The 14,214-nt window shown below is 31.4% G+C and overlaps 1 protein-coding gene across 5 annotated transcripts in view; it reads right to left on the bottom strand.

Moving 5' to 3' along the window:
* Window positions 1-14,214, bottom strand: part of MIPOL1 (mirror-image polydactyly 1) — a 299,801-nt gene that overhangs the window by 212,055 nt on the left and 73,532 nt on the right. For 3 of the 5 annotated variants that reach the window (XM_018066478.1, XM_018066480.1, XM_018066476.1), the window contains 3 exons: window positions 12,843-13,074; window positions 11,020-11,167; window positions 9,660-9,765 (listed from right to left, as the gene is read on the bottom strand). In XM_018066478.1, the coding sequence (XP_017921967.1) occupies window positions 9,660-9,765; window positions 11,020-11,167; window positions 12,843-13,074 (486 nt within the window). The remainder of the gene's footprint in view (window positions 1-9,659; window positions 9,766-11,019; window positions 11,168-12,842; window positions 13,075-14,214) is intronic. The other 2 variants (XM_018066479.1, XM_018066477.1) reach the window with 1 other exon arrangement.

Here is a 14,214-nt window from a genome sequence, read left to right as displayed (position 1 = left end):
TGGTTATTAGGGAAAATTAAATGAGATGACATATAAAAGCTCTTGGTCATATAAAGTGGATTCTCAACAAACATTATTTCCATGCCATCATTACCATCATCACCTTCAACCCACAGTCTCACAATTTAGCTTCATTTCTAGACACATTAAAAATGTGATTTTGATTAATTTGGATCATTGCTATCTATAATCATTTCAAAATTTCTTACTTTTCAGGCTTTTTCATTAATATGGAAAAAGTACAAATGGGAATTGAGTAAGATTTTATTCAGAACACATTCTATATTATACAGTATACTATAAAGAAACATTTGTACAAAATATGGTACTCTTAAGATATTTTTAAATTTTTACATCATAAAATACTTCTAATTTGTGGGTCAGATAAGATGAATAAAATGATGCTAAACAGTGACCTAGGTACCGATTAACATGTATGTTTTATTGCCCTGTAATATTCTGGCATATCAAAAGGTCAAAACACAATTTGTGTGTGTGTGAAGTCACTTCAGTTGTGTCCAACTCTTTGCCACGCTATGGACTGTAGCCCTCCAGGCTCCTCAGTCCATGGGATTCTCCAGCAAGAATATTGGAGCAGGCTGCCATGCCCTCCTCCAGGGGATCTTCCTGTTGCAAGGACTGAACCTCTTATGTCTCCTGCAGTGGCAAGCGGGTTCTTTACTACTTAGCTCTACCTGGAAAGTCTCAAAGCACTATTTACTAAATTTTTAATGCCACAGGCTTCTATCACTTCTGTATAGTGTGATGAGATCTTTATAAAGTGACATTTAGTGTAAGCTGTGTTCTACTTTATATACAATAACACTTGATTGAAAAGGTAAGGCTGTGACTGTTAAGGGCTTTTAATGTCTAGTTTGGAGAAGGAAATGGCAACCCACTTCAGTAGGCTTGCTTAGGAAATCCCATGGACAGAGGAGAATTCTTTCATGCCCACCTGTCTTTAGTTTACTTCCTGATGTTTATGGCTTGCCTCAGCAATTGCCAACTTACTGTGACATTAGAAAATTATTTCAGTGGCTTAGTTCTACTTTATGTAAATAGCACACTTACTTAATATATTATTGGGCTTCCCTTGTGGCTCAGCTGGTACAGAATCTGCCTGCAATGCAGGAGACCTGGGTTCGATCCCTGGGTTGGGAAGATTCTCTAGAGAAGGGAAAGGCTACCCACTCCAGTATTCTGGCCTGGAGAATTCCATGGACTGTACAGTCCATGAGGTCGCAAAGAGTCGGACACAACTGAGTGACTTTCACTATCTCTATGCTTAAGGATAAATGCTTTACATCAAGAGTTTATTTGGTCCTATATGATAAAGAGAAAACTTTTTTTTTTCCTCTATAATGCCGTATCAGTTCTAAATATATGAATAATATGTGCATTTAAAGGAATATTGTAAGGTTAAAATTTAAAAATACCATAAAACACACACACACACAATCTGAATATGCATTTTATAAATGTTATGAAAAGTTTTCCTAAAGTATTACAAAATGATAATTTCAACAACTATACTAGATTATATGTGAAATTTGTTGATTATGAAAAACCTGATTCTTTTTCTAGAATTCATACTTTTAAAGAATCAATATGCAACTCTCAAACATTTTTAGTAAAGAAAACTTAATTGTAAACACAGAGCTTTTCCAAGGTAGATGACTATTACAAAGTTCACTAGAAAATCAATATAGCATTTTAGTTGGAATTTGCTCATTAAACACCCACAGCTCTAATGCAAATTATGATGGAATGAATAAAGCAAATACGTATGCTTCTTTCTTTTTATTAAATGTAAAATCTACTGTTAATTGCATCTCGTATGTCATACAAACTTTTCTCCTTAACTATTAAATAGAAGCTTTAACAAAAGTCATTAGAGATTCTCTTTCTTTGACTTGAATAAATTTCAATATTTGTTCAGTAAAGGTTCACAGCAGTTAAATTACATTAACAAATATTATTAGCTACTATGTAAGCCAACCAAGTAAAATACTTGTATTGTAGGTAAAACAAATCATTGGGTGTTTACAATAATATTTGGATATCTCCATTTTTAAACATGGTTATCAAATATCCTATAATTCTTAGTCAAATGAGAAAGATTCAGAGAGGATCACCCCACTCCCCACCCCCAAATACTCAAATTTGTTTAGTAAGCTAATTGTTTTCTAATATGAGCAAAAGTAAATATGAAGAAGCTGAACCATACTAAGTATGAGTTTATTGAGTCAAGACAGAGTACATATTTTCTTAGTAGAACCCAAGTCTATTGACAAACCCATATTCTACACTTCCCAAACTACTTTTAAAATACAGTAGAAGTAAGATGGTTTATTGGAAAACATTCTAGTTTAAACATGAAATCATAATTCTCTAAATAACATAATTTGGAAGACAGACATTTCCCAAGAAAAAGAATCCATTTAACATCCTCAAGGTAGTTATTTAAATAGAAAAGGCTGAACTGCCAAGAGGGAAGAAGAAATCATTAGGATTTGAATCTGAAACATATAAAATAATCACTGATTATAATTCAAATTCCAAAATTCTAAGCAATAAATATAGGTAATAGTTTGGTTAAAGACCACAAAATTTCATATTATATGAATATTTTTTATTATTGCTTTACATGTGGTTAAATGAATTCCTCACAAATAATATTTAATGTTTTATGAAATCACAATATGTATACATTCCAGAACCACAAATATTACACTATGTCTTAATTTCCTTAAAATCTATAATTTCTCTTTCTTGGCATAAGTTGTTTATTGTAAATTAAACACAGGTTGTAAATACCACACGCCAGTAGGGAACTAACAATATACTTCAAGTAGTTTGGTGGTTCTGTTCTTGGCATTACATTGCTGAATTCAACTCATTTCTTCAGAACTTCTTTAGTAAACCAGAATATTACTTTTCTAAAACTGGAATAAATGTTCAACATTTTACATGATTGTTCTGTAAATAACCTTTTTTGATTGAAAAATAATCCCACTCACTGTAAAAATGTGGAGACAGAAATATTTTGCATAGTTTTGTAACTTTCTGTGAATATTTAAGATGTTTAAGAACATGTTTTCAAATTATTTAGTATTCATCAAAGGTATAAAATAGAATTGAACAGACTTTTATCATAGGGACATCACATATTTGACTGAACCAGGATGCTCCTAAAATAAGATTTTACAGCATTTCCAATTATTCACTATATGAACAACACTGTAATGAACATCTTTCTACACAAATCTTTATGTATGTACATAGACAATGAGTTAGGAAGATTCCTAGAAGTATGATTACTACATTAAAAATCAGCTTTTTAAGCTTTTTACTATGTTTTAAAATTTTCCTCTGTAAACTTGCTATAAATTTATACTTTCCAAGAGTATAGAAACTGCCAAAGATTAATTAGAAAATTATACAAAATACTAAGGAGCAAAACTATAAAACAGCAACTTTCTGGCAAAACCTGCCATCATTTCATACATGTATTTAGTAAAAATAATGCAAAGACTATATAAAACACTTCCTAAAAATGTGATCTTTACATTCAAACCTTCAATATATCTGATATTAGCTACAATTTTTACTGTGAAAGAGATAAGCTTATCTCTGAAGTATTAAAATTATTTTATGCACTTTTGAAATATAATTTTAAGGGGTATTTAACCTATTTTCTGCACAGAATATACACTTTAAATTTTAATAGATAACAATGGGAAAATTCTGTGAAATATAATTGTTACCTAAACATTTTCCTCTTTAGAATTAATTAAACATATGGAAAAAGTCAGGAATCATTTTTTGAGAAGTCTTTTGTTATTTTTATTTTAAATACCCAAATTGCATGATAAGCTCTCAAATGCTTGATATCATGCTAAAGTCCATAGCATGCCATACCTAGTAAAATATTCCCAATTGTTGGTTATTGTTATGTATAACGGTTTGTTTTCTCATGTTCATTTTGTTGTTTCCAGAAAAATACAAACTTCTCTAGGGAGGGAGGTTATAAAATTGGCCATACTCTACCTGTAAGCATTATTTGACCTAGCACTCATTACAATTTTAATACTCAAAGGATTCTACAGCCAAAGATAGTAATATAATTTGCATTCTATCAATATTTCTACTTGCTGCATTTCACAGATATGGACCTTTTTGTTTTAATCTGAAATAACTAGCCATATTCTTGAAACCCTTTTTTTTTCCAAATTAATAAACACGCAACAGAGATATATGTGGTGTATCATTATATTAATACTGTTACAGCATTTAGGTTTTAGATTAAAGGCTAGCACATTTTACTAATGCCCATTATGCACACGTGCATGCTAAGTCGCTTTAGTCGTGTCCAACTCTTTGTGAACCTATGGCGTGGAGACTGCCAGGCTCCTCTGTTCATGAGATTCTCCAGGCAAAAATACTCGAGTGGGTTGTCATGACTTCCTCCAGGGATCTTCCTGACCCAGGGATTGAACCTGCACCTCTTTCGTCTCCTGCATTGGCAAGTGGGTTCTTTACCGCTAGTGCCACCTGGGAAGTCCAATGCCCATTAAATATACAGAGAAATGGAATCCCAATGTGTATTATTTCTTAAAAGTAACAGTTTGTTATTTTCTGTTCTTCTGATATACCAAACTAAATGACTCTTGTTCTTCTTAATCATTATATGAATCAGCATCATCAGAGATACGGTATATAGTAACAAATAATTTTTTTACAAGAGAACAATATACATATTTTCTTATAACAACTTTTACTTTTATGTGTTAATTAGTTGGGTATCTTGATATATTTGCTACAACAGTAGATGATATTCTATACTTTTAACATTTACCTATTAATCTGACTAGAAAAACATAAGTTACATATTTTAGGGATTCTATGTTCTGATGCTTTGGACAATAAGCTTATTTTGTCTCTACCAAAAATAATTGAAAATTCTCTGTAATAAGAAAGACTTAATTGTTTTTACTAGCTGTCTAAATCTGGATGCACAGAGAAGAATTTGTTTACCGAGAAAAGGTGGATTAAATGCTTGCAGAATCAGTATGGTATGCTAACTAAGCAAACTTCGTAACCACCGAATTATATATAAAATGTAACTAAGAAATAGATAGATTTATATAAGGAACTAAGGAGTTCTTTTGGCTAAAACCCAATATTGGCCTTATTTCAGTTTAATTGGAAGAGGATCTCAAATTCATCTTCTCCATGAGATATCAGGAACCTGGATTTCTCTTTGTACCAAAGGTTAATAAGAAATGTGTCTGCAAAAGTCAAACAGCATTAAATACCAAAAACTGATTATTATTCTACAGCAGTTGTTCTGTCATTCATAATCTCTCCATGCTCCAACCTTCCACAGCTAATCTTTAATGGATGACATGCAAGAAAGAAAAATAACATATAGAGGAGAGACTCTAAAGACAGGGTTTAAGAAATAGAAAAATAAGGCTTTTAAAGAAATATAAATGTTCTAAATATCACAAAAAGAACTTAAAAAAACTAAATCAATATTCTTTGTGCAAAAATTCACACATCATTGTATACTATAAATACAATAGATTAGTAAAAATTAAGACATTAAACACTAAAAAATGTCCACTGAGATTGTTTCAGAAAAATGAAAGGTTTATTAACAAATTATTTTTTAAAGTTATAACATCACTCACCTAAGAGAAATTAAATTAAGTGGATGCAAATAAGGTAATACAGTACTCTCTGTCAAACTCAATTTAAGTAAATGAAATTTTGAAGTGTTTGTGATTTAATCACTTTTATTTAGATAAGAAAAGATACTTAAAGGACAATGTTTCAGTTGTGCTTCTCTGAAATATCTCCTAGTATCTGAAGGTCATACATGCCAATAATTTACATCATATTATTCACATGTATAATTTAATGAATTAAAACACAGTAAGACCTACGTAGCATATATTTTCCTTTATTTTCTTTTTGGTAGAGATTTTAAAAATTTTCATATTTTCAAACTTTCCAGACAAAGTTAATTCTGAAAAGTCAGGGCAAACAAAAATCTATGTGGATAAGATGAAGTAAATAAAATATATATTTTTAACAAGGAATATAAAAAACAAAACTGTATATAAGTAACTATGAAATATTTATATTAGCTACACTTGATATGCCCCCTATTAGATCAAGAAGTCTTAAGGAAACAAGATGCTAATATCATCTCCTTATCATCATAATTACCACTTATTGAGTGCTTTCTAATGGGTTAACTACTTCATAAACATTATTTCACTTAAATGTCACAGCAACCTATTAAGTAGGTTTTAACCAAATCTTAGTGAGGCTGTCACTTACACATGATAAGTAGTAAAAAGATTAGAACAAAGGTCTGAATCCAAAGTCTAAGTAAGCATTTACCACCATCGACTACAATGACGTATTATGAATAAGAAGTGACTGCAAACAAAAAGACATGTCTGAAATACCAAACCTGTCTTATTTGCTGATGCATATTTAGTGCCTAGCACAGTGTCTAGTATACACAAACCCTTCAATAAATATTTCTTGTTTAACTTTTAAAGAAGTCAGCATAGTTCCAATTAAATGCCTCCGAAAAGTTTCAATGGTGGTGATGCTGCTGCTGCCGATGTCAAAAAAGAAGGGGAAGGTAAAAGTCAACCATTTGAGATTTTATCAAGATACAGGATACAACTGCATTTCAAACTCATGAAATCACTTTACAATGATAGTACATTATTCACATTAAAAACTAACAAAGCAAAGGAAACAGTAACAGTCTACACGAAGGTTTACTATAAGTACATATCAGATTAAAACCCAAACCTTGTGCATCCTATTTCATCAGATCCATATTTAAGTAAAATGTATTAGTGATAATATATTTTTTGGGAATTTTTCTCATCATCTAATCCTGGTTTCCAAACCTTCTTCTTTCACTTTTCTCTTTATTTACCTCTTAAAATCTATTAACAGTAAACTATAAATTCTAACTGAAAGCTAAACAGAATAAAAATATTATCATGACTTCTGACATTATCAAAGGTTTAAGAATTTCATAAAGATAATAGTAACCAAATATTAATATTAGCTACAATTTACTGAGTACCAGTTATACCCTAGGTGCTTCTATACATTATCTCTAATCCTTAAAATAATCTGGTAAATTAGTTAATATTTACATCTGACATGGGAGAAAGTAAACCGGGAGAGGCTAATAAGTAACTTGCCCAAAGGCACATGGTTGGTATTAAGGGTCAAAGCTGTGATTTGAACCTTAGTCCATCTGATTTCAAAGCTTATAGTCTTCCCATTGCTTCAATCTGTCTCAGAGTACTGGGAACGTTTGTTTTTATATGGTTTTGATTATACAAGATTCTTATTCTTATGAATCATACAATCAACTGGGGGGAGATAAGATGAACTAATACATATAAGTTACATAATAGAAACAAAAAAATAAATAAGGGGAAATTCAGAAAGACAAGAAAAACAACATAGGTAAAATGGCAAGATTTGATCAAAGCCATTACATGGACTTCATAGAATTTTGGTTTATATAATCTTTATGTGTCAAACCTATCGCAGGAATGATTTTAAGATTAGAGAGCAAGTAACAAAAAAAAAATCACATCTTTTAAAAGTAACATTTACTATTTCTAACACTAAATCTAATCCACACTCACTGCAAAAAACCCCAAAAGGCAGAAAACTGGTAACTGAAGCACTTACACATCCATTCACCAAACCAAAATTTGACTCTAATGTTATATTACATATATGCACATACAGTTTTTTAACAAAAATTATATCAAGAATACAGCTTCCCCCTAATTTTCATTTAACTCTGAGTCACAGTTTTTCTCGTATCATTAAATATTCTTCATAAATGGTTTTAAATTATTGCATGATGTCTCATACCTGAATTTATTGCTATCATAACTAATACTGATACAAATATTCTTATTTATACAAATATTTACAAATCATATACTTAAAGAAAATGGTTATTCCCTGAGAATATCACATATTTTAATTATTTTATTTGAAAAAAACTATAGATGTACATTTTTGTATCCTATTTTCAATTTTCAATGTCCAGATGTTTTAGCATTCTTTTAATATAGAATATTTTTATTTAAAACAGTATTAGTTAGCTCCAGAGAAACTATATAGCACTTTCATTTTCATCAACTTAGGATGTTATAGAAATATACTAAACATCTTTCAAACATTCAACATTAAAGTATTTTGTCATTAATGAGAAAATTTGATTAACAAGAATGATAAAGCAATCAAATTCTTTCCATCTTATGCAGGCATGATTCATACTGTTTAGTCATAGGGAACCCTTAAATATATACCAATAAATAAATATTTAAAGTATACGATTAGCTATACTATACAAAAGTTTAAAGAGTGAATATTAATGCTTAATCAGTTTTCCCCTCCAAGAGATAAATGAGCTATGTAGACATATTAATTCATGATTTTCAATAAATCACAATGGCCTAAACCTTAATAAATTATATCTGAAAGACATATACAAACTTAAATTATAATGCAAACACTAAAAACAGATGTACTTCTTATAATACCATTCCAGCAATTAGTACACATATTTGATTATAAAAAGCCAAAAACTTAAGTGTTCTAAATTTATATTTGAACTACCCATTTTAACATACTGTTAATTTTCCTTAAAATACATTACTTTCATATTTTCCCACTAAAAAAGAAACAAAAAATTCATAGTTTAACATTAATCGAAAAACAAATATCTGGTATTTGGCTGGAATACTTATTTCTCATCATCTTTGTTATATTTTCTTAGTGATGTTCTACTTTGCACAGTAATGTTTTAAAGACATATTATACCTATTAATTTGTATCTGACCTAAAACACCAGAATTCTTTCATATAAGGCAACCAGGTTAAGTGATTTATAAAGTGATTTAGGGAAGGAGAGAAAGCAAGAGAAAGAATCCATCAGAGATACTTGACCATATCTGTAACACATCACAGATACATTTTAAAAATTTTCTCCTTACAAAGACTTGTGAATGAACATAGACTCCAAAACATATTTTAGGCAGTCATTTATAATTTTAAACTCAGGCAATCCTTTACTTTAATCTTTTCAGGGAAGACATTATCTTCATCATCATCCATGTCATCAGATGAAAATTAACTTCACAAAACAGATTTCTGAATCAAATGTATGTTTCCACTGGCAATGAATATATGACTATCTTCATACAAAGAAGTATTTCCTCTCAACAAGCTAAAACAATAAGTGGTATCTGAACTGCTGGGATGAAAGGTAGAGGCACTGGTAATCATTATTTCCCCTTGTTTGTTCAGGCCCTTCCAACAAAACAAACAACCTTTTTGTGATTGGATTGACATGGTGTTAACAATGCATTTAATGCCCAAATCAGTATGAATACAGGTAAAGCTCTCACTAATACCAGTACCAGGATGTTAAAGCCACCTATTTTCTAAGCAGCCAAAAAAAAAAAAAAAGAGCCAGAGCTTTCCCTCCTTTGGCAAATAAGTTAGCATGCTAGTATTCACCAAGCCACATCAGATAACAGCTTTGCGTATGATTTTTAATGCTATATGTTAATACTCATATGCGATACCTGCTGTCTTTTCAGCAATTTGAGCTTCTGTTGCTTTTTCTTGGAGTTCCAGTTTAAGCTTCAGTTTTCTGTGTTCTTTATCTTCTTTACTCAGTTTTTCTTGAAGCTAAAAAACATTGAAAAAAACATGGATTCTTACGAATGTATCTCTTGCACAAATATAATTAATCCCAGTGTTAATTTTTACTTTCTCTAAACCCTTATGGAATAACATATTAACTTGACAAATATGTAACTCTTGGGAAAAAACAATCTTTATGGTTTTAAGGTAATTTACAAAATAATAATTACCTGAAATGACATAAAAATTATAAAAACATTTTAATATATAGTTAATAGGCAAATGAAATTAAAGAAGGAACATTATTATTATTAAATATACTGCAACAAAAAGCAATCTGATAAATTCTTTTGTCTTAAAGCAAAAGGCTTGGAAGGGACCATTGTAATAAAATAAAGGATAGCACAAATTACAGCTTCTCTTAGTAAGGCTAAGATTTTGAAACAAAATTAATTAAGATAATAATCTTAATATTTGATACAAGTCTCCCTTTGAGAATGCTATGCCATCAACTTCCATTTAAATTGGCACTGGCACCTGATTCATAATTGGTATGCAATAAATAACTGCTAGATGAAAGTACAGAAAATAGCTCATGCTTTCATATGGAGTCCTTCCAAATGTTTTATTTTTAATTTCTCCCTCAGCTTTTGTCGTTTGTGTTGTTTTCCATCAGACATGATCGACACTCCTAACATCATGTTTCAGTTTGATTAGGTCAAACAAATAGAATATTAGAATCAGAAAAGTATATAGAGGTTAAAAAAAAACAGCAAGCAGAGAAAATGAACATTATTTAATAACATTACTTAAAGCTCAAAGGAATGTAACTAGAAAAAGAGTCAGAAGTGACATGACAAATTAGATTGGACAAAATACAGCAATATAAGATAACACAAGGTACATGACAATATTTCCAAGCCTTGCTACTTTAAAGTTTACATATAGTACTGAGGTGAAATACAGGACACAGATACTACAAAGAAAAAAAGTTAAGAAAGTAACATGAAACCAATGAAGTAAAACTTGAATTTTATAGGCACCTATGCAAAGTACTACAGATTATGAAAAAGCGAGTGATATTGCAAGCCACCAAGGCAGGAAACAAAAGAAATTGCTTTTCATAGCCCATGTCTCAATTCAATCATACCCTGAATGGCATGGTATGGCAACGGCATAAAGCTACTGTTACAGGATTAAAGTACACAATAAAACTGAATTATGATGAGTGACAAAGCAAACTTGGAAGGTCAATAACTAAAAATATGCTCTACAATTATCAGACTTTCTATACTGTACCTTTTTATTGCTTGCTTTGAGAATGTTCAATTCTTTTAGAAGCAATGCTATTGTCTCCTCTTTACTTAAATCTGAAGTAACCTGACAAGGATTCGTACATTCGCAATGCAAATCATTTCTGTGGTCCATGATGCTGTAATGAAGAAAACTATTAAAACAATATACATATAATTTCCACTCTACAGGATCTATACATTTTATACTTCAAACAGGGGAAACAAGTTTAATAATAAATATGTAAAATTACTTAATTTAAAATTTATCTTAAGAAAATACTATGGATGAAAAAGCATAAACATCACAAATTCACAGAGGTACTAATATACCAATTTCACAAGGAAGAGTTAAATCTATGAAAAACATTTGGTAATAACTATAAAGATTCATGCAGGAGACCCAGGTTTGATCCCTGGGTCAGGAAGATCCCGGGGAGAAGGAAATGCCAAACCACTGCAGTACCCTTGCCTGGGAAATCCCACAGCCTGGAGGACTAGTGTGTGGGGTTGCAAGAGTTGGACAAAACTTAGCGACTAAACCACCACCACCATAGAGACACATGGCTCAGTACAATTAAAGAATTCAGTTTTTAAGGGGTTATGAATATTAATTCAATTTGTACTTTTGGTTAGGACTGCAGATACATTCTTACTTTTCTGAAACTGGGAACAACAAATAATTTTTCATTATAAATGACAGAATAACATATTTTCATTATTAAAACCACAGCATATTAAAAATGAAAACCTATTCCTGTAATACTTAGTGATAAGCAAAATAAATTTTTGACAATGTGCATACTATTTGAGAACAATAATTAACTTGTTAGCAAGAACTATAAAGGACGGGAAGGAAAAAGTAGATGACTTTAGCCCAGTCTCTACTATTTATCTTTCCTATGTGGTTATAAAGTTTATCATCTCTTCATTCATCCCTACTCCCCCAAAATATACTCCAATCTGCACTTTCATCAGACTGTAACTGACTGCCAAGAGGGTGGAACATATTAACGTATCTACTTCATTATATACCAATATTCATTAGCATACCTATTTCATAATTTTTAAGTAAGTACAAACAGGTATTCCTACATAAAACTCTGCTGCAAAGTATTCTATAGATATGATTTTGTCTAGCCTGAAAACACAATATTTATATTTCAATATAATTATAGTCATTGAGAATCTTTAAATGTAGCAATATTTTCATAGTACATGACTAATTATCAAAGTATTTTACTCTTATAGGCAAAAGTCACAGGTGTCACAAATTCCAATCTCTTCATAAAATAGGTAGGTAAAGTGAATGGGTAGAAACTACAAAATGTAAAATATCAAGGAATGTAAATGGAAGAGCAGATGACCCTTCTAAAAGAAGTCAAACTCATTTAAATGAAGAACAGTGTTGACCAAAAGCAAAACATATCTTTGGGCTTGTCTTTTCGTGGAGCTGCCAGGTCATGGTTCTGATGAAAAATATACCATTTTCATCAATGTAATAGTTATTTCCAGATCCTTAATGAAAGGTCACTTAAAACAATACTCAACAAAATATAAAACCTCAGGACCAAACAAACAAAAACAAAATAATGAAAAAAAAAATCCTCGTGACCTTCATTCAGGCTCATCCTGTGCTTTTTCACTCAGTGATTTAGACACATTATATTAACATAATGAAAATAGCAGAAAACTCCCCAAATTCTAATAAGTTAACCATACATCAAATTTAGGCCACATCAAAAAGAAAGGGAGGGACAGAGGGAAGAAGACAGGAAGGAAAAGTTCTCCCAATTCTTACTTTCTAAATCTAAGGCTGCTAGCACTCACTTGGATTTTCCTGCAGTGCAGTAAGCTGTCTCGTCATCTGGATGAGGGCTGACGAGTTGAAGATTCCTTGATCTCTGCTCTGGCAGTTCCGTGCTCTCATATGTAGCTTCATTAACTAATTCATTGGATTTTTGATGCATGCTTCCCTTAGAATTCACAGGCAGTTGCTCATCTGGCTGGGTATTTTTATTTCTGCCTGTAGTCTCTTGTTCAAGGTAACTATGGGTTATGTCTGCATTTAAAACAAAATAAAAACATGATATTTAAAACATCATTACATATTAAATAGATCAAAAGAGTATTTTTCTGTAAATAAGTGGTCTTGTAGCTTTAAACATGCACTTACTAACCTTACTTCTATTATAATCAGACAAACATGTACAGGGTGATCTTGCTATTAATGCTTCCATTTCCAGTCAGACAGCAGAGTAGGACGGTGGTTTACAACTTTAAGTGCACATCAGCTGTGTGTGTGTTTAGCCACTCAGTCGTGTCCAGCTCTTCGCAGCCCTATGAACTGTAGCCTCTGTCCATGGGATTTCCCAGGCAAGAAATACTGGAGTGGGTTGCCATTCCCTTCTCCAGGGGATCTTCCTGACGCAAGGATTGAACCTGTGTCTCCTGCATTAGCAGGCAAGTTCTTTACCCGCTTAGCCAGCAGGGAAGTCTACATCAGCTGAGGAGTTTCTAAAACTCCTAAAGCTCAGGTTCACCTTATACTAATTAAATCAAGATCCCTGGGTGTGATCACAGGATTCTAGTATAAAATCAAGGCTGGGAACCACTGATTTAGGTTATTATTTTATACATTACTTTTTTTTCTAGAATTTGAAAAACAGGATATGGTAAGCTAACTGATTACAGTGAAGTGATAATGTGTGTGGGATTCTGGTATCAGACCGAGTTAGAATCCTGTCTTTATCAAACACATAACTTTGGGCAAGTTACTTTACCCATCCATGCCGCAGACTTTGTTAAGTGGAAACATAATACTGCTTACTTGAGTTGCTCCAAGGATTAACTGAATTAATCCTTTGAAGACAAAGTACTTGGCCTACTGTCTGGCACATCAATATTAAAAGGGAAATAATACAAGAAGAATTATTTTTAACTTACCTTCTATCAGATATGTATAATACATTAGAGAATATTTTGAAAAGCTTGGCTATCTCATAAAAATTAGTTACCTCAAGCGGTAACTATTAAATAGCTATTCAAAGGAACAGTGTTTATCTGATTTATAGTGAAATTTCGGGGAGAAAATGACACACACACAAGTGAACAAAACAAACTCTCTTAACCAATAAATCAGATCAATGACCACAAATACCGATTGAAACTAGTACTTTATTATTTCCAATAGAAACAATTC

Source organism: Capra hircus, chromosome 21, assembly GCF_001704415.2.
Source record: "Capra hircus breed San Clemente chromosome 21, ASM170441v1, whole genome shotgun sequence".
NCBI lineage: Eukaryota > Metazoa > Chordata > Mammalia > Artiodactyla > Bovidae > Capra > Capra hircus.
The sequence above is the reverse complement of the archived record's forward strand: the minus strand, read 5'-3'. Positions and strand labels throughout refer to the sequence as shown.